Below are 25,972 nucleotides of genomic sequence, written 5' to 3' on the forward strand. Positions count from 1 at the left end.
TACTTTTTCTAATGATTTTTTTCTTTTTTGACCTTTTTTATGTAGGTATATCTTGGGTATTTACCTGCGTTTTGTGTTTGTCGATTTATACAGATTTTGCTATAAATATGGTAACCGTAAATCGTACAGTATGTTCAACATTCTACGCCAAACTTTCTAAAATATAAAATAAGTTTTCTTCGTTTTTTTTATGTAACACCCTGTATATTATTTTTTCAATACATGGTGAGCTTTGTATTTAGAGTATTTCAACATTTTTAACAGTTTCAAAACGGTAAAAAATAATATACAGGGTGTTCCATTTAAAAAAAAACAGAAAAATTATTTAATATTTTAGAAAGTTTGGCGTAGAATTTTGAACACCCTGTATGATTCAAGATTACGGTATTTATAGCAAAATAAGAATAGACCGTCTAAAGTAAGAACCACTGGATCTTTTCTGGATTTTCTTTCTTGTAAATTTAATCTAATACCTATGTTGCCATATTATCAAGAAATTATGTTTTTTTAACTAAAAACCCAAAAATGTTTTTCAAAAAATGTCGAATTTTCAAAATTATTTTTTTACCACACATATGACACCCTGTATAGGGGCTCAGTTGGCACCGATTCGGCGTGGCAACACTGTCCAAGCGAGTCAAAACTAACCGAGCATAACAATTAATTACCGAAACTAGAGCAAGAGGAACAGAGAACTGAAAGGAATTGGACCATTGTCTCTGTTCATACTCTCTTTACATTAATTAATTTTGACGCTCCCATATGCAGTTAATTGCCTGTAATTTGAGACTTGTTTAATTATTTTAATTAATAATATCTATACAATATTCTTTATCAACAATCAGAAGCACTTTGATACAGAAAAAAAGAGTACTTACAGTAAGCACATACACGATTTTTTTTCTATTTGTTTTATTAATAAATTTTACTTTGCCACGAAACATATGCTTTCATTTAAGCTTTTATCACTATGTAAATATTGTTTTTCCCTTGAAAGCTCACTCTGCAGTAAAAGGCTTTGACAAACACTCGACCAAATCTGACATGGGTGAAATTTGTTGTTTTGTATTTATGAATTTTTGTCTCCTGGCTTCTCAGGTTGAGAATTTGTAATAGTAAAAAACACTTTCAATAAAAAAATGCTTGATTATGATGTGAGTTTAGAAACAGATCCTTATACAGTTACAACGGAATATGGTTCAACTCTGGCTGTAAACGCTTCAGTAAGTAAAAGTTTGTGTAGTATACAGGGTGTTCTATAGTATCTTGAAAAAGTCCTATATCAAAATTCGTATTTAATTTTTTTTTCTTATACACACACCGGAAAAATCTAGGGATATCATTTTATTAAAGTTAAAAATAAATGTTTTGAATAAACAACCACATATTTGTAGGCCGATTCTTTCTACTTCGATTGAAACGAAGTAGTCACACTAGTTATTTCTAAATTTGGGATATTTGCAGAAGTGTTTGTGCATTTTTTGTCAAATGTATAAAAGCACCTAGCATCAATTGTTCGAATTTAACCTGTACTGGCTATGTTTTTATGATAACTGGCCAGAATTCATTCAAATAACTCTGTTTAGTATTAAACGACATTATGGAGCGTAGACATCTTAACAGAGACGAAATGCTAAGGGCCATGGGTATGCTCGAAGCTGGAATGCGCCAAATCGACGTAGCTAGAACACTAAATACAACGCAAAGTGTAATATCGCGATTACGTGCACGCTACACTGAAAGTGGTGATGTTGCTGAAAGGCACACAGGGCAACATCGCATTACTACCCCTCAGCAAAATCATTTTTTGCAATTAAATGCTCGACGCCGACCGACTCTTACAGCACCAGAGCTTAGTTAATTTCTCCAAGAAACACATAATGTAACCGTTAGTCCTGACTCTGTTCGCAATAGATTAAGAGAGGTCAACTTAAGAAGCAGACGCCCTTGGAGAGCTCAACCCTTAACGAGAGGAAATCCAGAGGTACGATATTTGTGGGCTCAAGATCATGTTCAGTGGTCGAATGAACAATGGACCAATGTTCTCTTCACGGATGAGTCACGCTTTGGAATTCATCCGGATTCGAGAAGGCTTAGGGTATGGAGAGAACCGGGAAATCTTATTCGGTCGGATCATGTTCAGGAAGTGCACCCTTATCAAGGTGGAACAGTTATGGTCTGGGGAGGAGTCCAGTTAGGCCGAAAAACCGATCTCGTTTTTCTTGAAAGGTTTCTAACAGGAATCACATATCGTGATTTAATTCTTGAGCCTGTCGTGTTACCATATGCCAATGATTTTGGGAGAAACTTCATTCTCATGCATGACAATGCGCGGCCTCATACAGCCAGAGTGGTAAGTGAGTTTATCAATGCTCATCAATTAAACATATTACCCTGGCCGGCACAATCTCCTGACCTCAACCCCATCGAGCACGTATGGGACGCGGTCCAAAGAAGAATTTTGAGAATGGGTATGCCTTGTGAAACTCGTAGGGATCTGGTTCGGGCCGTGAATGCAGCGTGGCAGGCTGTACCTCAAGAAGAGATCGACAACCTGATCAGGAGCATGGAGAGACGATGTAGGGTTGTAATGAAGAGTAGAGGAGGCCATACCCTTTATTAAGTAAAAATGGTTTTATCTTTTTTTTTAATTCACAGTTTAGAATAAAAAAAAAATGTGTGTATTTTTTTGAGTTCAATAAAAATCAAGGTAAATTTGAAAAATTCGTTAAATTTCGCATTTTTATTTCCAATACGTCGTGTAAACTATTTGTTTATTTTAATTTTATTATATCAGATATGCAAATAATAAAATTACTGACGATGGCTGGATAAAATTGTAATATCCCTAGACTTTTCCGGTGTGTGTAGTTTTTGTAATTTTAAATAATATTTTTAGATAGATTACGACAATGTGGATTTTCCAAATGTCATATACTACAACAAAGGAACTAAAATACTTCTAAAAAATATTGGAATATTCCTGCCAGTTGTTATGATCGGATTAATAGGTGAAAAATATATTTTTTTAATATCTTTCTACTTTTATTTAATGTAATTTGAGACAGAGATTGCAATAATACTATTATATTTTTTTGCCATACATAATATCTGAGCTTAAGTGTTTTGTAGGAAACTTTTGGGTGATTTACGTCCTAAAAAGCAACAGATACATCAGAACCCCAACAAACCTGATAGTAGGCAACATGGCAGTTGCAGACTCACTATCTCTTCTGATGCATCCATGTTTTATATTTGTTTATGATTACTTCCAAAACTACCAGTTAGGATCAATTGGATGTAAAGGAGAAGGACCCTTAGAGTGTAAAAAAAAACAATCTATAACAATAAAATTATCATAATATTAATGTTAGTTTATTTTTGACAGGTTCAATATTGATGGCGAGTGTCATAAGCATGTCTGCCATTACCTATGACCGTCTTATTTCTATACTGCTTCCAAATGAAACTAGAATCAATCAGACAAAAGCTAAAATAGTTATTTTCTGTACCTGGTTGATTGGGATTGTTCTATCAGTACCTTTGGCGATATTTCGGACATACAAGGTAGGAAAAATGCTCTGGGAAGTACAAAAGGGACACCCCTGTAATTTAATAACTTAAAAGCAGTGTTGCCAACTCAGTAGGAATCCTACTAAATCTAGTAGGTTTCACAGAAGCAGTTTCGCTAACAGCCAGCGGGTAATTTTTGAATATTCTTCGAGATTTAGTAGGGTTCTAATAGAATTTTTGTTTTGATTTAACAGGACGATTAGCAGAGAGTTGGCAACACCGCTTACAAGTCTTAAAATATTTAATTAATACCCTTTTTAGGAACGCCAATGGAAGAACTTTGATGAAACGTACTGTACCGAAAACGTGGTAGTTATTAATGTCTATTGGTATGTTATTATAACAGTTTTAGTATGGCTACCACTGTCCATTCAAATCATTTGTTATAGTGCTATTTTTATTAAAGTAAGTCCATTAAAAAATTAAGAGTAACTTAATAAAAGAGTTTGTTTTTCCTATAGTTAAATCGGTATGAAAAAATGCTGGTAAAATCGTTCTCCAACCACCAATTGGGCTACAAAAAGAGCGCAGCCAAAATGATGTTTATTGTGATTTTAACTTTCATGGTTTGTAGGATTCCTTACACTGCTTTCATTATTTACAGACATTCGTTGTTAAAATCAAAGAAAATAGCTTCAAGTGCCAGCGTTACAAACCTTGTAAGTATTTGTGTAGTTTAAAACAAGTTATATAATTCAAAATTTAAAATATCTGTTAGGCTATTAAAACACGAATAAATACAAATTCTGAAACATTCTTATCATATATCTACCTATTTTTATTTTATCGCATTTTTTCGCCTGCTTTTTATCCGGCGGACGGGTATACGCTAATTCGTCCGGTTCTGCCTATGTTACTACTACCGAATATATAAACAAGGCTACTACGATGGTCCGGTCTGTATATTATTACTACAAATAAGATATTTTCATTTCCCACTGTATATTTTAGTAGAGACATTTTCAGAACTGCCCGATTTACTTTCAAAACGCTGGCTGCCAGTGGTTCTCAAACTTTTCATCACGGGGGTGTCACTTGTATGGAAAAACAGGCAACAGTCAAATTTAAACGTGCCAGGACCAACGACAAAGAAAGCAACATCTGCCAGGCATTGGCTTTCTTTGTCACTCACATTGCTTAAATCATGATACCGCGGTCATTTTGCCAACAAAGAAGCTGGCCGGGCTGTCCTGGCAAGTGATTTAAAACAATTTTGCTTTTTTACAATATTAAATTACCATTTGGAGGTATTTAATGCGATTATTCAGTTAACTGGTAAGTTAGAAATTACACACAAATACTTTATTCGTAAATACAACTAAGATGTAAACGTATTTTTGTATTTTAAGATTTCAACTCTTGCAAAGACCCGCCGATAGAACTTGCCTGGCAGCGTACCTGTTTAACTAAACGTATTATTTCCTGATAATAATATCAAAACACGTAAGTACCTCTATAATTTATGATGAAAAATGATTTTGATTATGTTTTATATTATTTAAATACTTTCTAACCTCAAATAATAGTAAGATCCTTGTTTATATCGCACAGCCCGTTCAAAACTGTATTGTCTTCAAAAAATGTTTACAAAACAAACAATTATTAAAAAACAATGTCCTTTTAATCTGATTTATACCTCAGAAGGATGCCAGTAAAATTTTATTAAATCAACATTATATTATTTGGCCGTTAATATGCAAAAAGGAGCATATTGTCTTAACTTAAATTTTCTTTTACTTCTCCTGACAATGTTCTCTATATTCTCTATTTTGAGTTAGTAAACTTTTGAACGGGACGTGCGATATATAAAATACATAATATATCCAAGGGTATGATCTGATAAAAGTATTTTTTGATGCATTTTTTGGTTGTTTATGCACGTTGGCTTGGTTTATGTTTTATTCAGCTTATATTTATTTGGTATAACAGTTTTTTTTGCCTTTGGAATGGCATGCATTGAGGCTAGATAGTGTTTCATTAGATCATTAAAGGAATTTAAATTAGCATATATTTTTGTCATATTAGTGTGTTATCATGATACAGGTAGTTGTATCATAGTGCCTTATGCATGTTATTTACCTATTATATACTTATGTAATGTATTATCAGTAAATAGATGATAACATACTACTAAAATGTCTTTTTTAATAGTATGTTTATCTTTCCAATTCACTAGTTATTTGCAAAATGTATTTTGAACTAATTTAAGTCATTAATTGATCATCTTTCTTTTTCAGGTTCAGGATATTCTTTTTCATTGTTAAAAAAATATATATATTTCAATATTATTGTAATATAAATCGCAGCTCTAAAAATAAATGATATTGTTTACTAATGTGTAATTTATTTACTATGAATTTTCTCTGAAAATAATAAGTCTTTAATAATATCATTGATTTGCTGTGTAAAGTTAATAGACATATTTTTTAATACATTAAATTATATTAAAGTAATAAAAAATATGTTTATTAACTTTAAACAGTAAGTCAGTGATACTTATAAAAATATTTTTTTTAAATTTCCCCTCTTTTAAGCCCCGCCCCTCCAATTCCCCTCAATTTAGCTAGTACTGCCAGGCGACACCAGGTGGCGTCTGTTTCCATTTTTTAACATGAAGTTAGCATTTCTTTAATGTACCTATTCTCTGCTTTTCATTATTATAAGCGCCCTCTCTTGAGTAACGTCTGCAAATAAAACTTCAAGTAGCTACTAAAAATACTATTTATTAAAGTAAAAATAAACAACACATAAAGGTAACATTTTGGTAAAAACACGAAAACGAACGAAAAAAAAATGTCTAAAATCTATAATATATTATAAGGCACAAAGTAACTAACTATGTATATATATATAAAAATGACATAAATATGTTAAAACCACGTAAGTTTTATCTAACGCCTTGTGGGTTACATAATTTCGAATAAGACCATTTTCTGTCAGCATTCACGAAGGGTCCGTTGTGTATGAAATGAACCATCATCTGTTTTGGGTACCGTAAATTTGGTACCAATTTGGGAGTAATGAGGAAGTACTGTGACGTGTTCTCTTGGCAAGTTGTCTCTACTATAAGTTCAAAAACACGACGCTCATTGTTAGCATCCATACCTTTAAAAAGAAAAAAAAAAACGCTTGCTTTAATATTAATTATTTTTAGGTTAATGGATTGTACCATACGCTGTGGTTCACCTCTAAATACCTACTTATTGTGAATGCTGCTTTGAATCCACTAATCTACTCAGCGACTAATATATCGTTTCGCAATGCTTTCAAAAAAACCAAGTAAGAACTTGTCTACAGAATAAAAGACTATGGAACTATGGTACTGAACGCAAAGGGGTTTCAATATGTCTGACTGAAAAAGTGGCTCACCCCTATAACTTTTTTTATTTTTTCAGATAAAAAAACGAGATTTGGTATGTTGGTATATGACGTAAATTAGGATTGATTAAAGGTGTGTAGTTCGTCAACGAACTAGTCCCAATGAACTATTCCGACCCCGGAATGAAAGGAACTAGTTCCTGGTTTCTCAAAGAACTAGTTCCTCAGGACCTATTCCGGGATCGAGACTGTGACCGATATAGAATAATATGCGACGGCGACGGATCGGCTAGCGCGCGTAGCCCGATGGTAGGCAGGAGTGGGGAGTGCCAGCCGTACGTTATCGGATCCGGACCTAGAGGAACAAAACTAAATAAAAGACTAGTTTACGTACGAATGGATCGGGCCAGCGCGATCGATGCTAGGCAGGAGTGGGGAGTGCCAGCCGTATGCCGTATGTTATCGGATCCGGACCTAAAGGAACTAGAGGAACTAAATAAAATACTAGTTTACGTATGGATCAGCCAGCGCGATTGATGCTAGGCAGGCGTGGGGAGCGCCAGCCATATGTTATCGGATCCGGACATAGAGGAACTATTAAAAGACTAGTTCACGGGAATCTATTCAGTCGGCAGATCCGAGATATAATACAAGGCGACGACGATGGATTCGGCCTTGTCTGTTGCCACAGCCGGCGCGGCGTAATTACCACAGAAATTTGTCGTGGATACTGTTTTTGATTTTTAGTTGTTTTTTAAATATTTTATGGGAATGTTTCACTTTAGGTCCCTAAAATTAAGAAATATCTTATAAAACGAAGTAGATATTCTGAACTTTTAGATAAAAACAAAAAGCTTGAAGCGAGGAAAAATACAATTTTTCGTGAAATTTTTGTAATATTTGCTCCAATTGATTTGTGATATAGTTCTTTAAATTCTGATTTGAGTTTTTTTTTATTTTTTTTTATCTGCAAATAAAACTTACCTATATGTTTTTAACATACACAATTACACGTCTCGTTATATCTCCGTACATTATAAAAATTATACAGATCATACTGTGAATAGTTCTGACTGACAACGAAACGCATTAGCAAGCAAGGGGGATGTCAACGTTAGTCGGGAACTATTGTGAACTAAAGACCTAGTTCAAGGAACTATTCCTCTGGAGGAACTAAAACTAAGGAACTAGTTCCTCCCAAGAAACTAGAATTCTCACCTCTAGGATTGATTGACGTATTCAATTGTTTTCGGTCACTTCCTGTTTCACCGGAAATGACTACAACTTTTGATTTTTAAATGGCACCCTCGGTATTTTTTTACTTTATTCGGTAGAAAATAACACTCTGAATAGAATGACATATCATATGTCAACTTTTGACATTCTCGCTTGAAAAAAAACTGTATTTTAAATTTCAATCTAGAGTTTCATGGCTGTATTAAAAACACTCATTTTCAATCAAGGAGCCTTGGAAAAATAGATTTGATCGTCTAATGCTTTTAGTGTATTGTCCTGGCCGGTTAAAAGATGCACAAATCGTATTTTTAATCATCTCAATTTTTTCAAATGGAACGAGGGTGGCTCATTAGCATATTTGGAAAAAGCATTTTTTAACGAATAATTTGGTACCACACACTTGGTATTTCGAGTTAAATTGTCGTTATGAACTGCATGTTACAATTTCAAATAAACCATATGGGAAATGTCAAAAGTTGATGTATGATATGTCATTCTATTCAGAGTGTCATTTTCTATCGAATAAAGTAGAAAAATATCGAGGATGTCATTTAAAAATAAAAAGTTGTAGTCATTTCCGGTGAAACAGGAAGCGACCGAAAACAACTGAATAAGTCAATGAATCCTAATTTATTCCATACATTGACATACCAAATCTCGTTTTTTTATCTGAAAAAATAAAAAAGTTATAGGTGTGAACCACTTTCGAGACACACCCGGTATATTAGTTATTTATTAAAAAAAGCTTATCAACAAAAATAAAGTCCTTCTTAGTATTTTCTTCAATGGATTTGTCGTTTTAAGTCATTTAAATCAAAACCAAACAAACTTGAATTTTTTTAGGTTATGGCAGTGGCTAATACCAAAAACTAAAGAAAATCGGATTAAACGAGTTATTAAAGAAAAAGCTCAAATCTCTCCCACTACCGAAGCTGCAAAATGTAACAAAAAAATATTTTATATATTCAAGAGAAAACAAAATATCAAATCTGTTGGAGGACAAGAACCCAGTACCAAAGAAGTGGAAGTAGTCTACAATACGAAACTATAGAAATAGATTGTATTTTTTTAATCACATAAGAAAGTATATAGTCTGTCCAACGGGAGGAACCCTGGCAGTGACAGTTGTGTCTGTTATTTTAATTAACAGGCAAACAGGAATTTCGTGTCATTTTTTGAATGTCGTCTGTAAAAATCTTCTCTGACTCGTTGGACAGATTATACAACCAACGTTACAAGACATTAAGTCACGTCCTAATAACGTTGATTCTGTATTTTTGCTAGTTTATTTTCAACCCTCAACATTGTTAATATATGGTCGAAAATAAATGAATTGTACAATAAAATTACCTTGATTTATTTCGTCTACGCATCTGAATGGCACTGGTGTTAATTCTTGTAAGGCTAACATGAACACTGCCGTGGCCACTGCTCTTTCACCGCCACTCTGAACTGTGGCATTCAATTCCTGCAGTGGCTCACCATTTCTATATGTCACCTGTAATCATAGATAAAGGAAGCAAGTTCAGACTGGAATGCTCGGCTTGCCGCCAAAAACATAATTGTTTTGGAGCGCATACGTTGTAGGGCGCTGCCCTATAAGAAGACTAAGGAAGGAGCATATCAAAAATCTTAGGTCCACCGCGATGAGCCTCAAATATGGCCGACTTAAATTCCGGTTTATCAGTGCCGTTCTAATTTTATTTAAAAAAAATGTAAAACTATGATGTAGCGTAGACGTGGGGTAGACTCAATAATTTGTTAGTTTATTTTACGTTGTGAATAAATGTTGGCAGTTATTAAAATTGTTATAAAAATATAAAATTCTAATAAAAATAGATAAGTTATAATAATTATTTATAACCATAAACATCCGATACGCTACTGAAGCAGGTAAGTCAAATTGACGTATCTAAATTCTTTGACAAGTCGTAAATAAAATCAAAAATGCAAAAAAAATATATAATTAGTTAATTTAAGTGAATTTCATAAATGATCGGTTTACTACACGTATGTAGATTATATAGTCACTTACTAGCGAAAAGTTGTTCCATTATTTCACTCGATTTTTGCCGAGATCTCCCGCACGCTACACAACCAACTATTTTAGAGTCTTTTTTGATAAATCGCCATAGTGTCACTGTTAAGTTAAGTTCTGCCACAATTTCCATCTAGATTTACTACCTTTATACAACTATCAGTAGTAGAATAAATAATAAATAACATAAAATAAGCTCCGTAAAGACTGACAAATCCACAAAATTTCAAATCAAAGTCAAATGTGTCAAATGAATCGTCAAACAGAACTGTCAAGGATCCCCACCCTAGAGTTCTTTACCCGCCCACCATGCATGAATACATGGATAGCATTATGCTGCTTCCTTAGTCTTCTTATTCAAAGACAAGAACAGAAATAATTTTCTCCTGTCAAAGTTAGAATCTTCAAAAATTATAAAATCTTTCAAAATTGAAACCGCACTCATTGAAAAAATACCGAAAAGTGTTTAAAGTGGGGAATGCAATCCCGCAAATGCGGGATCAACACATTACTACTAGATAACCGAATCGATCTCGATTAAGATCAAACCGCTTCGTTCCGGGCTGATGCGTCGACGCTCGGAACCCGGGGGATTCCCCTTACGGCTTGGCCATTAAAAATAAGTGAAACAAACAGGCTAGTTTTTAGATTTCTTTCTGGCGTATGTGCGTAAGTAAAGAAAAGCGTTTAACTAGTACTTGTGGACAATTTCGTCAAATAAATTGCCGAACATAATTATTGGAACATGCAAAATTTTAGGGTAAATTTAAAGTTGAATATCTCTTGAACTAAAAAAGATTTTGGGATGCGGTTTGGACCAGGTTTTAGATGAATCTATTGTGATTAAGATGCTGATGTGGTTTTCGAAAATATATTTAGCGAATTCTCGTATACAGGGTGTTTTATAAGAGTGTGAAAATTTGATCAAGACTCTTTTTTACCGCAAATTTACAATTTTTAAAAAAATCAAAATTTTTACCAAGTACGACGAATTTGCATTGATATTAGAAAAAAACAATTTGATCGGTTTTTTAGCAGATAACTAACACAAGTTAAAAAAAAACTTCAATCAGAATAATATTTTTATTTATAAAATAAGTACATAGATAAATTATAATAAAATTTAAGTTTATTTAATGTTAAATATATTTTTTGAACACCCTGTATACATCGGAGTTCAAATTTCTGTACAGCTAGTTTAAGATACACGCTCTATCAATATATTGTGGGCCTATGCAAAATGTACAATGCCTTTTGTATAGTCTATAAAATGAATAACTTTGAATTTTGACCGTTATTTTTTACCAATATGGCAAATATAAAATCCCTCTGTCAAAAAAGTTACTGATATTCTTTAAATTGAGTACCTGAACGAATCAGATAGGTAACTCTTTTTACTTTCATGAAATAGAAAAGGAAAATAATAAAACAAGTGACAGTTCTTCCTCTTCTTGCAAAAATCAACCCGAAATGTCATAATTCCAAAAGTAAAATGTCATCAGCGTTTGACATTTCTAAATATCAAACCAATGCCGTCTCTAATAGAACAGCCACGGAGCGAGATTTATGACGTCACGCTAATTAGATACTAAGGATTAATAAATATGTTGTAAAATACATGGAAAACATAATTATTCCTCGTATTTTTGGTTTGTATTTTAAAAATGATATAGTTTACATGAAATATATATAATATACAGTTAATAAATACAATATATATACCTCTTTATAGTAATAAATACTTTGGCAAATAAATTATAAACCATACAAATGCAGCAAATGTTTTACAATATACAAATAATGAATAGGTACGTAAGATAATGGGTAAAATGTAAAATATATTTTAAATTTTGGTGTTTGAAAATCGATCTAATTTAACAAAAAACATTCAATATCTACTAATAGTGATGTATTATTATTTGCATTCACAAAATTTATATGTATATTTTGCAAGTATCAATGTTCGAAAAATTATATTTGCAAATAATACAATATCATAGAAAAAAGGCGTCAGCGATGGCTATAAAATAAAGATCGCTGTCATTTTATATGTAAAATTATTCTAAAATTTTTGATTTTCTTGGGATTTAGGTTAGGATGGAGTACGATTTCAGCCATAGTCAATGTGGATAGTTAGTGTTAAGAATAATAATTTTAAAAAATAAACAAAATATTAAAAATAAACAAAAACAATAAATAATAATGAATTAATATTATTAAAAAAGTTATTAGAAAATATTAATAAATTTAAATAAATAATATTTGGCGACATAATTCCGGAAAAAGCCAAACCACTCCGAAATTATCAAAAGCTTTGGAGAGCGACCGTTGTAAGAGTAGCACCAAATATTGTATTCACATTAGTGATGCGCAAAACTGTTATTTTTAGATAACAGTTGAAACTGTTATAGTTATTTATAAAAAACAGCTTAAAATAACAGCTTAAAAATAACAGGTTTCTTTATTTTATTGCTAAATATCTGAAAGAGTATGAGACGGTCACCGCCAGGCGTATTAACGCAGTTGCAAGTTGCAACAATGACGTGCTCGGTGGTAGTATTTCCAGGGTGTCAAAACATTTCTGAATATCGATTGTTATCTAAAATACCTCTCTAAAAACGGTGGTTGTTTACAAATAAGCGCTGTTGCGACATATTGCGATATAAAAAAAGCCAAAATTCCGCCACTCGTCTATACCTACACATTGCGATCTACCTACGCCCTGCTCCTCGATACGCGTAGACCCTGAATTGCGTAGCAGTGTACAGGGTGCATCTCACTCGACGGGCGAGAAGCTCTTAGTTATGATTTTACCATTTGCGGTCAAAAAATAGCAATATAAGAAAATGTGTAGTATATTCTTCATAAGTAAACCAACTACACACTAGAGTTCGAATTAATTTTACACTTAAACTAGCGTGTACCCGCGACTTCGTTCGCATCGAATTAATAATTTCTAATGGTGATGACAAAGCAAAACAAGAATTTCCATTAACATACAAACTGGATAAAATTTTCTCACATTTGCCAAAAATAAGCTTTCTAACGTCGAGCAGTTTAAGCAGAATCGTGGTTAATCAATTACTCAACTTTTTGGAACGCCCTGTATGATTTAAAAAAAAAATCAAAATATGTAAAAAAAACCAAATAAATTATGCGTGTCCAGGCGTTTTCCCGAAAGACTAACCGTTTTTTAAATAACAAATATTGTAATATTTGAGGGGCGTTTTCACCCTGTTGGAATTTGAGATTCGAAAAACCCCTCCTTATCGAACCTCAACCCCACAGTCAATCCGTTTGCAAAAAATCAGCTTTAAACGTCCAGCAGTTTAAGCAGAATAGTGATTACTCAATGGTCATATTTTATGAAACACCCTGTATATATTTTTAAAAAATCTTAAAATGTGTAAAACAACATAATAAAATATACGTGTTTTAAGAGTTTTTCCGAAAAACTCACCGGTTTTAAATAAAAATATTCTAATATTTGAGAGTAGTTTCACCCCCTTAGAATTCGAGTTTCGAAAAATCCCTTCTTATCGAACCTCTACACATTAAAGTCAATCCGTTTTCCAAAAATCAGCTTTTACGTCAAGGGCTTTAAGCAGGATCGTGATTAATCATCAAATGACCAGATTTTTTCAAAACACCCTGTATACATTTTTAAAAAATCTTAAAATATTATTCTGAAAATTTTTCAGAATAAATAAATACCTAAATATTGAAACTTAATAAGTAAGTACTGAAACATACAGCGCCATAATATCTCGACCTCCGTCCGTTATGTTCGTAACAGGTTGAAACAGAATGTATCTAAAACAACTGATGCGTTATTCCCCAACCTGTTTCGAACCTCCATCGACAATCGACTGATGCAGCAGCTTTCCTTTCCCACACCGATTATCTCGACCGCCGCCCTGTTATGCTCGTAACAGGTTGAAAAACAACGTATCTAAAATGACTGCTTCTCCAACCCGTTGCGAGCCTCCATCGACAATCGACTGATGCAGCAGCGTTCCTTTCCCACTCCTGTTATCTCCACCGCCAGGCGTTATGCCCGCAACTGTTTCAAAAACCTGCTTCTTTTTATATCCTATTATTTTTAAGCTGTTGTAAATACGACAATCGACGGTATCGACCGAAGCAGCTACGTTCGCCGTAGCGCTTTCCCCCATCCGTTGTCCGTTGTCTCGCCGCCTGTATCGATGGTTGACGAAATAACATGTTTTCCATCCATACTAGTTGTTTTTGGAATTGCTTCGAGCAGCATAGAATTTCGTGGTGATGCAGAGCGCCGACTTCGTTTTTCGTATCGCGAGCGGCCGATCTCTACGTATCGTTATTTTATATCTGTTATTTTTTAGAAGTAGTAACGGCTGCGTTATGTTATTTATAAATAATTGTTATAAAATATCAGATAGTTAAATAACAACCCATCACTAATTCACATTGATTGTCCTTATGGGTGTTTTTTTTTTAAATAAAAAACACAGTATGGCGTATATTAAAAATTATTTTTACCGTCTTTGTTAGAATTTTATTTGATAAAATAATACCTTTATTGATAAGCTGTAATCGGCAAAGTTGCGTTCATCGTCTCCATGGGTTATGGAAATCTCCCCAGCACAGCCCATAAGTTCAAATGCCGTAGAAAACCGTTTACTTATGCCCGTAACTAGTTCACTCAAAGGATCTAACCATTCCTGTAAAAGAAACCTCAAATATTAGAGAAAATAATAAAATAATACGCAGAAAGAAAAAAATCGTGGGTGTTTGAGAAGGCTCGAAAGGAAACAATTTTTTGCGACGTTTCGCGACTTTATTGTCGCTTCTTCAGGCACTTCTTTCTTTCTGCGTACTAATTATTACTGGGAACTAACAATAATCATAATAATAAAATAATCTTCATCATGCTCTTCTGTCATAATATGACTGTATATTATGATGCAAAAAGAGGGACACAATAGATTTATAAATTCATACCTTTCTCTTGCGATCCATTTTGGCCTCGATCTTCTCGATTTCACTGGCCAGAGTTTCAGAGTCTTTGGCCATTGCATCAATGGCTTTACACCTGTTTTCGTATTCTTTAATTTCTCCGTCGTCTGCAGTGTTTAAACATGCGATTCTCGAATCGATGTTCTCTTTTTGGGCGTTCAATTCCTCCAGGTTACCTAAAGAAACATTTTAAGAACGAATATCATAGATTTTATAAACCTCGTGGATAAAGCTTTGCCTATATAGTAAAGACAACATTTTGATGTTTTAATTATAAATGTATAGTTTAAAGCTTGATACACTTGATATTAATTTTATTGGTTGAATTGAAAGACTTCCATTGGTTAGAAATTGAAAGACTTCCATTTTCATGCTTCCGTTCATCGGATATACGATTTGCTTGCAATTGGTGTCATTTTATATTTTCATTTCCATAACGATTGAGCTGTTTTTTAAAACTGATTCTTTAATATATCTTTTGCTATGCTCTCCTGAACAGAGTGTGGACCGTCTGACTGCCGGTAGACGTTGCGTTCACTACTGCACATCATATGTGTATTGAACATCTGTTCACTACTGCGCATCATAAATTCGTCCTGTATTTCAGGAACTAAGGAGGCTAGGACAAACCTATGTGTAGCATATTTAATTTCATAAAAATGTAGCACAGTAATGTGAAAATCGCATCATTGTATCTCTACTCCTAAACGAGAAATCCCATAAAACACACGAAAATGGGATACCCTGTACAGATGTGATGCGCAGTAGTGAACCGCAGTAGTCTACCGGTAGCCAGACGGCCCGCACTTTGACCAGGAGAGAATAGAAAAAGATATATTAAAGAACCAACAATAAAGTAATTCTATAAGGGTTCCGTTTTTTCCTTTACGGTACGGAACCCTAAAAATAACTAAAACGATTGTCACTGTGACATAACTTACTTGACAGTTGATCGTACATGTCCCTGAATTTATCGAAGCCGTCATCGGCAGGTGTCAGGCCATCTGACAGTTCTTTGGCTTTCAAAAGTTGAGCTTTGGCCTCCTGCATAACCCCACTGTATCTGTCCGCTATGGCGTTGTACAGTTCTTCAGCTTCTCTAAGGCGTCTAAAAACAAGAATCAACAAAGGCAAAGTGAGGTTATAGTTCGTTTTTGGATTAATAATATAAAGGGTGTCTCTTAAAAAAGTACAAGTATTTTAAATTTAAAAAATTGTTAAAAATTTTACATTTTTCATGACATTTTTCTGGAAATTAAAAAACTTTTGAGTGCCGCAAGACATTTCCCTGTAATTTATTGACGGTTTATCGTAGACTTGCAATGTTGCCATATATTTGTGTGTTTATACAAGGTCTCCCAGAAATAAGAAGATATTTTAACGGGTGGTAGATCTCCACAAAAGAAATATATTTTCTCTTTACCATTTTTCAAATAAGTTCGAAATAACCGACTTATTTTACTTTGAAAAACGATTTTTTACTTAAATTTTGAGAACCACTGGATCTTTTCTGGGTCTTCTTTCTTGTAAATTTAATCTACTACCTATGTTGCCATATTATCAAGAAATAATGCTGTTTAATTAAAAACTAAAAATTTTTCCAAAAATGTTTTCAAAAAATTCCAAATTTTCAATTTTTTTCTTGCGAAAAAACATCTCAGGCGTGTTTCTGAGGTCGAAATACACTACCAGTTAAAATATCTGTACTTATTTCTGATACCTCCTGTATAAGTTTAACAGTGATGATTTAATCTTCTACACAATAAATAAAAAAAATAATTTTAATTATATCAGTGGCATTAATGATAATAATTGAAAAATTCACTGTACTTATTTTTTAACACACACCAATACGTTTTTTACAGTTAATTTCAACTAAGCTGGAAGAATAAATCTTATAATTATTACAAATTCTCTTATCGACATATTACGAAGTATTTTCAAACAAATGTATACTTTCTTGCCTATGTGGCAACACAGGGTATCAATTAAGCGTTTGAATCGGCGGTTCTCAAAATGTTAGCATTCTTTTTTTTTAATTTTCAAAGTTAAATATAACTCAGTTATTTTCAATTTAATTTAAAAATTGTGCATTAGAAAATATGTTTGTTTTCTTTAGGGCATCTTAAAACACTTTAATGCACTTATTTAAGAGACATCCTGTATTTCTTCTCTTAGAGTAATACAGGGTGATTCTTTAACTTAATACTTAAGAATAAATCCGTTAATTCAAAGATAATTCTTTTTTTTTTAGAAATATCCTCATGGCATGTCGATTAGTGTTTTAAATTACGCTCTTTACGCAATAAAAAGAGAACCATCCTGTATATATGATAAGAGTATACAGGGTGACAAACTTACCCCTTCTTTTCAGCCATATCATTCTCGACACACTCGATTTTTTCCCTCAGCCATTCTATCTTCAAGGAATTCACACTGCTCAATACAACCAAGTTTTTCAGTTCCACCAATTGGTTCTTTAAGGTACCTTGTACCAGCACAAGTCCTTCAACCAATTTTTGCAGTTTGTTCCTACCTTCCTGTCTGATGATTTCCGGATTTTTATTGGTGTTCCTCATCGAATTCAAATTCTGTTGAGCCTCCAAGATCCGATTTTTGATCAACTAAAAAAAAAAGAACAAAATTATATACATCTGGGGTATCACAGAGATCGAAATAAGTTTATGTAAACATAGAGCCGCTCTAATACATACAGGGTGTCCCAGAAATAAATGTATTTAAAAGGGTGGGAGATCTGGCCAAAAGAAACATATTTTCTCTTTACCGTTTTAACTTTGAAAATTTAAAAAAATAATGGCAACATTTTGAGAGCCGCCGGCAGCAATCGATAATCAGACAAAAATACCAAGCGATTATATAAAAATTGTAAAAATTATACAGATCATACTGTGAATAGTTCTGACTGACAACGAAACGCATTAGCAAGCAAGGGGGATGTCAATGTTAGGCGGGAACTATTGTGAACTAAACACCTAGTTCAAGGAACTATTCCTCTGGAGGAACTAGAACTAAGGAACTAGTTCCTCCCAAGGAACTAGAATTCCCACCTCTATTGCATTATACTTAATAGTAATCTACAATAATTAGAAAATCTACAAGAAATAAACTTAATTTAAGTATTCTTTTTTGTCGAAATTTAAAATGATCAACTTATAAACATACAGAATGTGAATAATGTAGGAGGTGGCAACATTGCATTCTCTCGAAGCACTATAAACAAAACAAGCGGCTCTCAAAAGTTTTTCAATATTTTCCGGAAAATATCAAGAAAAATATAAAAAAAAATTTCGCAAAAAAACCTCATGAGCGTGTTTCTGGGGTCGAACTAAACTGCCCGTCAAATTAAATACCACAGCGATTTTTTTACTAACTTTCAACGAGTTGTGACTTTGAAAAAAATGGACCAGTTTTGTTGATTTTTTTAGCATGTTAAAGATCGGTTTTCGTAAATTGATCTGATTTTTCTAAATTTTGTATGAGATTTAGTTTTCTATGATAAACAGGGTGTGAAAAAAAGGAATGTAATTTTTGTGTTGCTGCTATTTTGCCAAAAAACAAAATTTAACTAGAATTATAAGTTCTGGGTATAGCTAAGACTAATATCTCGGGACGTATTTGGAATTTTTACGATCTGGAATAAAAGATCTAACAAAACTGAAATTAACTTTAAAATTGTAGGATATTCGTTACTTTTACAATGTGAAATTAAAAAAAACTACTAAGTTGCAGCTAAACTACAGATTTTTAGACACAAAAAGTTTTTACAAAAATATCAAATACGTGTCGAGCTTTTATATTAACCTTATGGGCTGTTAAGTTCAAAATATTAAAAAAATAATTTTACTTTTTCGCTGGTCGTATTTTTAAGAGATCCTGTATTAGTTAAATCATTTTTTTTTAATTTCACATTGTAAAAGTAACGAATATCCTACAATTTTAAAGTTAATTTCAGTTTTGTTAGCATATCTCTTAAGAATGGTAGAAAAAATACAAGTTAGAGTAAAAATTGATTATCTTTTATTCCCGATGAGTTATCGTAAAAATTCCAAATACGTCCCGAGATATTAGTCTTAGCTATACACCCAGAACTTATAATTCTAGTTAAATTTTGTTTTTTAGCAAAATGGCAGCAACACAAAAATTACATTCCTTTTTTTCACACCCTGTTTATCATAGAAAACTAAATCTCATACAAAATTTAGAAAAATCAGATCAATCTACGAAAAACGATCTTTAATATGCTAAAAAATCAACGAAATTGGTCCATTTTTTTCAAAGTTACAACTCGTTGAAAATGAGTAAAAAAATCGCTGTGATATTTAATTTGACGGGCAGTTTATACTACCAGTTAAAATACTTGCACTTATTTTTCGGATACGCTGTACAAAGAAATATTTTAGAACTCCTCTATGTATACTTATTTCTATAAGATTACGTCAGCTTGCTGTTTCTGTTTTTGTATTTCCATCAGTTTTTCCCTATAAACTCGACCTTTTTCATCCAACTTTATAATTTGAGCGTCCGCATTCTCGACCTGCGTGCGCAGCTCTTGAATTCTTCGTTCCATATCTACACAGCGGCCTAAAAAACAAAATTAACCAAAAATATAAATAGGAAAAATAAAAATTAACTATTTTTATTGGTTTTTTTTATTTTACCTTTAATGTTTTCAAGCCGTACGATATCTAGAGATAAGGAAAATCCTCCGTCCCCGCTGATCCCGTTTTGACTGGTACTCTTTTCTTCTGTATACTTGGAAAATGATATTTTATACCTAAAAATCGTTTTATACAGAGTTGCGGGTTGCGGATATGTACTATATTATCCACAGTTTAACAATTCAAAATCAAAACTTCATAATTTGGAAATTGTTAAATCATAATACACATAATGTTACCTAAATTACACAATTTCCGAATTATGAAGTTTTGATTTTGAAATGTTAAACGAAAATTTTGTAATTTCCAGTCTTTTATATTTAATTTTTGGGGTACCTCGTATATTTTACCTAATAATCGACCGTTCCCATACATATCAACGACCCTGTATATCAATCATTCTCTACACGAAATATATACAGGGTGTGTCTTAAATAAGTGCAAGTATTTTATGGGGCGGCGTGGCGTGTAGATCCGGACAAAAGAAACATGTTTTTTTTTTATTTTTTTATTGCCATTTTTAATAACAGAATGAAAATAACAGAATTATTTAATTTTGAATTTTTAAAAAAATAATGCTTACATTTTGAGAGCCGTCGGCATCTCGACATAGAGCTTGTTCGACGCGCTGTGTTGCCACATGGTCAAGAAGGTAAGTATAATTTGATTGTGTGTATAAAATGTATTTTACTGTTTTTTTTTTACTTTTTAATATGGCAATATAAAAATATGCAAAAATTGTTCACATATACTACTAAGGGCTGGCAAAGGTTAGTCTTGGATCGAGATTTCCGTATGTAAGAACAGTACAATGCGTTTATAATGTACTAAACAAAGAGAGAACAGTAAACACGTTGCCAAACGTATGAAATAAACCGAGAAACTGTGCACATCGCTAAGAGACGTGGAAGGGGATACAGCAGATTTGTCGCAGTTGACCGGTCGACCCAATCAATACCTCTGTCAGTACTTAAAGTTCTAGGGAAAGGTGTACGTCATGCGTTCAGCTTCACGATTTAATTACGTCTCGTGATACTTAATTTGTTTATTTATTAACGAGTCGTTGTAATTTTCTCTATAGCTTGAATTTTTTAAGTGCAAGCTAGAAAACACTTGCATTTTTGGTAAAAATAAGTGGAATTGAGTGGGTGTTCGATAGTGGTCGCGCTATTAGAACTCTGAATTCAAAAATCGATATCTCGAAATCTATTAGAAATAATAGATTGTAGTTTTTTCAAGAACTTTGTTAATATTTCTGCAGTATTTTCTTTGTAGACAGTATGTGAAAATCTTTATCAATAAAAAAATTACACGATTGCTGAAAATTGCTATTCTCTAAAAGTAAATGGATGGATTGTTTACAATTTTTAAATGGAAAAAACAACCTTATCGAATTTTTCTTATGTAAACATATTTTAAAATATCCGATCTTAAAAATGAAAAGTTTTAAATTATCGCGATTACTGACGTTTTCTCGTTATAACAAATATAACACCCTAACGATATCCTTATATTTCCATTTCAGATGCTCAGAAACATGTCTAATGATTTTATCTAGTTATCTCTTGAAAAAGTTAACAACATGATTTAATGGAACCAAAGGTCTGAAACAAGGGTGCTGTATTTCACCAACACTGTTCAAGATATATCTCGAACAAGTTCTCAAAGGTTGGAAGCAAAGATGTAGAAATATGGGAGTACCCATATGGGATAACATGCTCTACACACTTTGCTTCGCGGACGATCAGGTGATCATAGCACAAGATTACGATGACATGTAAGCTTATAGAAGAATATCAGAAATGGGGACTCGAGATCAATACTAACAAAACAGAATATATGTGTATCGGAGGAGAACAACAAGATCTAATGCTAGAAGAAGGGAAGAAAATTTAGTGCTGCACAAAATACAAATATTTGGGTATGCAAATCACAAATGATGGACTGTTGGATACAGCAATTAAAGAACGAAACCAACTTGGAAGGAATACTATCACGGTATTGAATGGAATACTGTGGGACAGAAGCATAAACAACAAGAACAAAACTTTAATATACAATACCATCATAAAGAGTATAACCACGTTCAGCTGTGAAGTCTGGCCAATTAAGGAAACAACAAAACGAATGCTGGAAGCTACAGAGATGGATTTTTGGAGAAGATCAGCAGGCAAATCAAGACTCGAGCGAATAACTAATGAACGCATAAGAGAGATTATGGAAGTTAAACATACGATACTGGACGACATAAAGAACAGTCAACTCATATGGTACGGGCATGTCCAAAGAATGGCAGAAATAAGAATCCCAAAGCAAATTATAAACTGAAAACCTGCAGGAAGAAGAAAACCGGGTAGACCGAGAAGAAGTTGGCAGGAAGGGATTGACACGTTTATGGAGGAAAGATCTCTCGGAGACGGTGCATGGAGAATGGAGAGACAGACAGGCATGGAGAGATAGCATCGGAAGACGTAGAACGTTTTAAACTGATTAATATATATATATATATATATATATATATATATATCTTGAAAAAAAGTCTTTTAAAAATAATCGTGATTTTACTTTACTTGATAGGGAAAGGCGTATCGGCAACGCCGCAACAGCACACAGTCGCGCGTCGCGTCGGTCGGTCTGTCGCATTTCTCTCACTCCGACTTAATAAGATCCCTATGCGATTTACTTCCACACATGTAAATGCCGACCCAAAAGTAACAGTTGCCAGCACGGTATACAAATACATGACATATACTATATACCAGTTAAAAATACCTGCATTTATTTAAGTAACACCCTGTATACAAACTGAGTGAAAATTAGATGTTCTATTTTTCCTAAAAATTTCAAAATTGAACTCTTATAAATAAATTATACATTTTTTCTAAATATCGTATTATCGTTGTTTTATTATTTATCTTATTTATTAACTCCACAAAGCTTGAAAAATTCATAATACCTAAATTTATCACTGAAAAATACGGTCAACTGCTTAGGTACTTGCTCATAGCAAGCATTAGTACTGTGGTCTCCTACAGGAATGTTATGCAACCGATACGTTTGACACAAATAATGCACTATAGGCTCAGGAGCAGTAAACAGCATATTTACATAGGTATAGAACCCGTATTTTCTCAGATGTTCTATGGGAATGTTAGATTGATAACTGGCATTGGATTGAGGATCTAAAAAAAAATTAAAATAAATTTAATTATTTTTCATGTATTCTGTAAATTTTTCTATGACTCACCGGAATGTAGAACATTCACTGACAACCCCTGTTGCTCTCTCAAGCATTTAATCAAAAGGTTCATGTCGTTCTTATTAGTACAAGTAAATGCCACTTTGTCTCTCAAGAGAATCATGGATTCCACGTATTTAGCCTGATTTGTATCCAGGATATTCAGTTCCAATAATATAGGCTCGAATATTTCACCTGAGAGTAACAAATAGATAAGTTAGAGCCTCAGAGCAACGAATAAAATAGAATAGCCACAACAAAAATTGTAAAATGTGATTTCAGACTTCTAAAATTCGTTATTATTCATTCAGTATTCAATAGTGTTTATTTTGTTAGACAGGGTGTTTAAATGTCGAAGAAAATTGACATTCAGTCAAATAAAAAATGAAGTAAAATAAAAATATATAAAAAATACTTACTTTGAAAAAGGTGTTTGTTATTTCTTAACCATAAAACAGCTCTATAAGCGTCTTCATTGGTTCTTCTTAGCTATAAAAACGCGTTATAACAAAAAAAAAGTATTTAAAATTAATCTTTATAACAATTAAATTTAAAATAATAATAATAAACCTTGTTAATAAATCTTTATTGATTCAAAAACATTTAGAAAAACAATATATTATAAAGGCATACCTGTTCCAGCCTGGCTTGCTTGACATTCTGTATTCTGTCATACTCATTCTTTAATACACCGAGTTCAGCTTTTAGTTCAGACATATCTTGTTCTGTTTGTTCTTTTTTAGCCCTCAATTGTCTTGTTAAGGTAGTACAAGTGTTAATTTCCTTTGAGGCAATTAATTTTTCACTGTCTCCTAAACACCAATAAGAATATTTTTGATAACCTAAATTGTAGAGTTTGTTCCAAAAGTTTACTAAAGAATGTTTTTTTTTTGAAGTCCCTGTATATTATCTTTGTTTTAGATGCAGAATTAAAAATCAAACATTTTTTGTATTTAAAGTATACCTAAATTTTTAACGAATTCGCAGATATTTGTGGTATTATATTACAAATACACCAAACATTTTTTAAATTTCCCGCCATAATACATATGACGTGACATACGTCAAAATCATATATCTAATTTTTTATTCGTTGTACACTTTTTCGGACACACTGTATTTATTTTTGAGCAATAAAAAAACGGTTAATATAAAAAAAATCAAATTCAGGAAGGACCTTGTTTAATTTTTATCAGCACACTGTCTTGTAATTTCTTCATGTCCTCTAATTTTGTCACTGCTATTTCAATTTGATGATTCCATTGGTCAATCTCGGACAATTTAATTCTGATTTCGTCTTCAATTTCGCGAATTTTTGACGAGAATTTGTCGATTTTTTCACTAGTAAGATCGATATTTTCTTCCTTGTTTCTGTAAGAAAATATACCAGTATTATTTAACTATAGTTTGTTAATATAAAACTTACCTTATATTGTGAGTAGTCTTGGAGTTTACTTGTAAAAATTCTGTATATTTCTGTTTGAATTGATTAATTACCATCTCCATAGGTTTCATTTCGTTCCTAAAACATCATTCAATTCATTTTTAAAAACTATATATTTTATAAAAATATAATATTTGTACTTATGTTGTTGCAGAACTTCATTTGCTTTGGATTTATCATTTTTTAATTCACCCAATTGTGCTCTTTTTTCTTCATAGATTGTCCAAGCAATCTTTCTGTCAACATGTTTAATTCTTTCTAAAATATTATATAAACCAGGTGACAAAAATTCAAAACATAATAAATAAAAATTCATATTTTTCATTAAAAACAATTGAATATCACTTCCAGAATTAACCTCAAGTGAGTCTAATTTTTTTTAAATATTATTATAATAAATACCTTTATATTCACACATTTTATTAAAACTTATTACTTTTCCTTCGAGTCTTGAGTTTGCATCAGCAGCATCTTGAAGTTTTGATGAAATATCTTTACTTCTTTTTAACAAATTACTGTGTAGCTCTTTAATCTTAATCAGAGAATTCTGTTTATCAATTAAATCATCTCTGCATAAAGCTAACTGTTTAAATAAAAACACAACTTATATTATTAATACTGAAATTCGAAATTATAATTTTATAATAACCTGTGTCTGTTTTAAAAGGTCTTTTTTGTTAAGTTTTGCAAAGTCAGCTACCCGATCCTGTGGTAAAAATTGACAAAGGTTGTCTACCTATAAAGGAAATTATTAAACTAATTTTAAAACTCTAGCCGAGGATCTCACTTGGATGTTAAACTCTTTTGTACGAGCCAGGACATCATTAAATGAGCACTGACGATTGTTGATTTTCCAAGAGGTTTTATCACTTGTATCAAATTCCCTCGTGATTTGCAAATAACTATTTTCCTGTCCTTGCTGGAGGTAAACATTGATTACGCTAAACTCACAGCCATGTTTTACATATTCTGAGATTCTGTTGAATAAAAAAAAAACAATTATACCAACAAACCCTCATTGCTTCATTATTTTCCTACCTTGTGCCTCTCCCAACTACTTTAGGGCTACCTCCAAGACCTAAAATGATAGCTGCCACCATGGTAGATTTTCCTGTACCGTTAGGTCCAACTATCATGTTTAAATGGGGCCCAGGATATAATTCTGCATAGTCGTAGGTCACGAAGTTGCGCACGTTAATTTTTCGTATAAAACCAGGTTTAAACATTTTAAAAAACTCTAAATTTTGTGTTAAAATTGAATGTCAGATACTTTAAACTTATTTTACATAAAAGTTGTTGTTGCTTGATTGATATTCAGTAATGTATCCCCGAACAATCAGGAATAGTTTTTAAAAATACTTTATTGTATTAAAATTTGAATTAAAAAACATTTCTTGTTTGATTACTAAACAATTTCAAAATATTATAACGATTCTAACCTCACAAAA

General features: G+C 32.5%; 2 protein-coding genes across 2 annotated transcripts; one reads left to right on the top strand and one right to left on the bottom strand.

Moving 5' to 3' along the window:
* The first annotated feature begins 936 nt into the window (after nt 1–936).
* On the top strand, nt 937–9,469 carry LOC115884279 (substance-K receptor-like). Its single transcript, XM_030902808.1, has 8 exons — nt 937–1,223; nt 2,900–3,011; nt 3,133–3,324; nt 3,389–3,567; nt 3,835–3,978; nt 4,035–4,232; nt 6,728–6,852; nt 8,971–9,469. Exons 1-8 carry the CDS (start codon nt 1,140–1,142, stop codon nt 9,176–9,178), a joined length of 1,242 nt encoding a protein of 413 aa, XP_030758668.1. The 5' UTR covers nt 937–1,139; the 3' UTR covers nt 9,179–9,469.
* On the bottom strand, nt 6,280–25,972 carry LOC115884277 (structural maintenance of chromosomes protein 5). Its single transcript, XM_030902807.1, has 19 exons — nt 25,563–25,972; nt 25,312–25,501; nt 25,174–25,260; nt 24,927–25,107; nt 24,665–24,782; nt 24,507–24,602; nt 24,258–24,451; nt 23,714–23,892; nt 23,500–23,569; nt 23,090–23,275; nt 22,799–23,024; nt 19,843–19,958; nt 19,620–19,765; nt 17,525–17,787; nt 16,105–16,271; nt 15,149–15,339; nt 14,722–14,868; nt 9,478–9,625; nt 6,280–6,678 (listed from the first exon to the last, which is right to left on the bottom strand). Exons 1-19 carry the CDS (start codon nt 25,748–25,750, stop codon nt 6,461–6,463), a joined length of 3,111 nt encoding a protein of 1,036 aa, XP_030758667.1. The 5' UTR covers nt 25,751–25,972; the 3' UTR covers nt 6,280–6,460.

Source organism: Sitophilus oryzae, unplaced genomic scaffold (assembly GCF_002938485.1).
Source record: "Sitophilus oryzae breed Bouriz unplaced genomic scaffold, Soryzae_2.0 scaffold_227_pilon_pilon, whole genome shotgun sequence".
In the NCBI taxonomy this organism is placed as follows: Eukaryota; Metazoa; Arthropoda; class Insecta; order Coleoptera; family Curculionidae; genus Sitophilus; species Sitophilus oryzae.

Coding starts and splice junctions, on each gene's coding strand:
- LOC115884279 (XM_030902808.1), top strand. CDS start 1,140: ATGCTTGATTATGATGTGAGTTTAGAAACAGATCCTTATACAGTTACA. Junction 1,224..2,899: donor CTCTGGCTGTAAACGCTTCA/GTAAGTAAAAGT, acceptor TAATATTTTTAG/ATAGATTACGACAATGTGGA. Junction 4,233..6,727: donor GTGCCAGCGTTACAAACCTT/GTAAGTATTTGT, acceptor AATTATTTTTAG/GTTAATGGATTGTACCATAC.
- LOC115884277 (XM_030902807.1), bottom strand. CDS start 25,750: ATGTTTAAACCTGGTTTTATACGAAAAATTAACGTGCGCAACTTCGTG. Junction 24,603..24,664: donor GAAGTTCTGCAACAACATAA/GTACAAATATTA, acceptor ATGATGTTTTAG/GAACGAAATGAAACCTATGG. Junction 17,788..19,619: donor AACAGAAACAGCAAGCTGAC/GTAATCTTATAG, acceptor TTTTTTTTTTAG/TTGATCAAAAATCGGATCTT.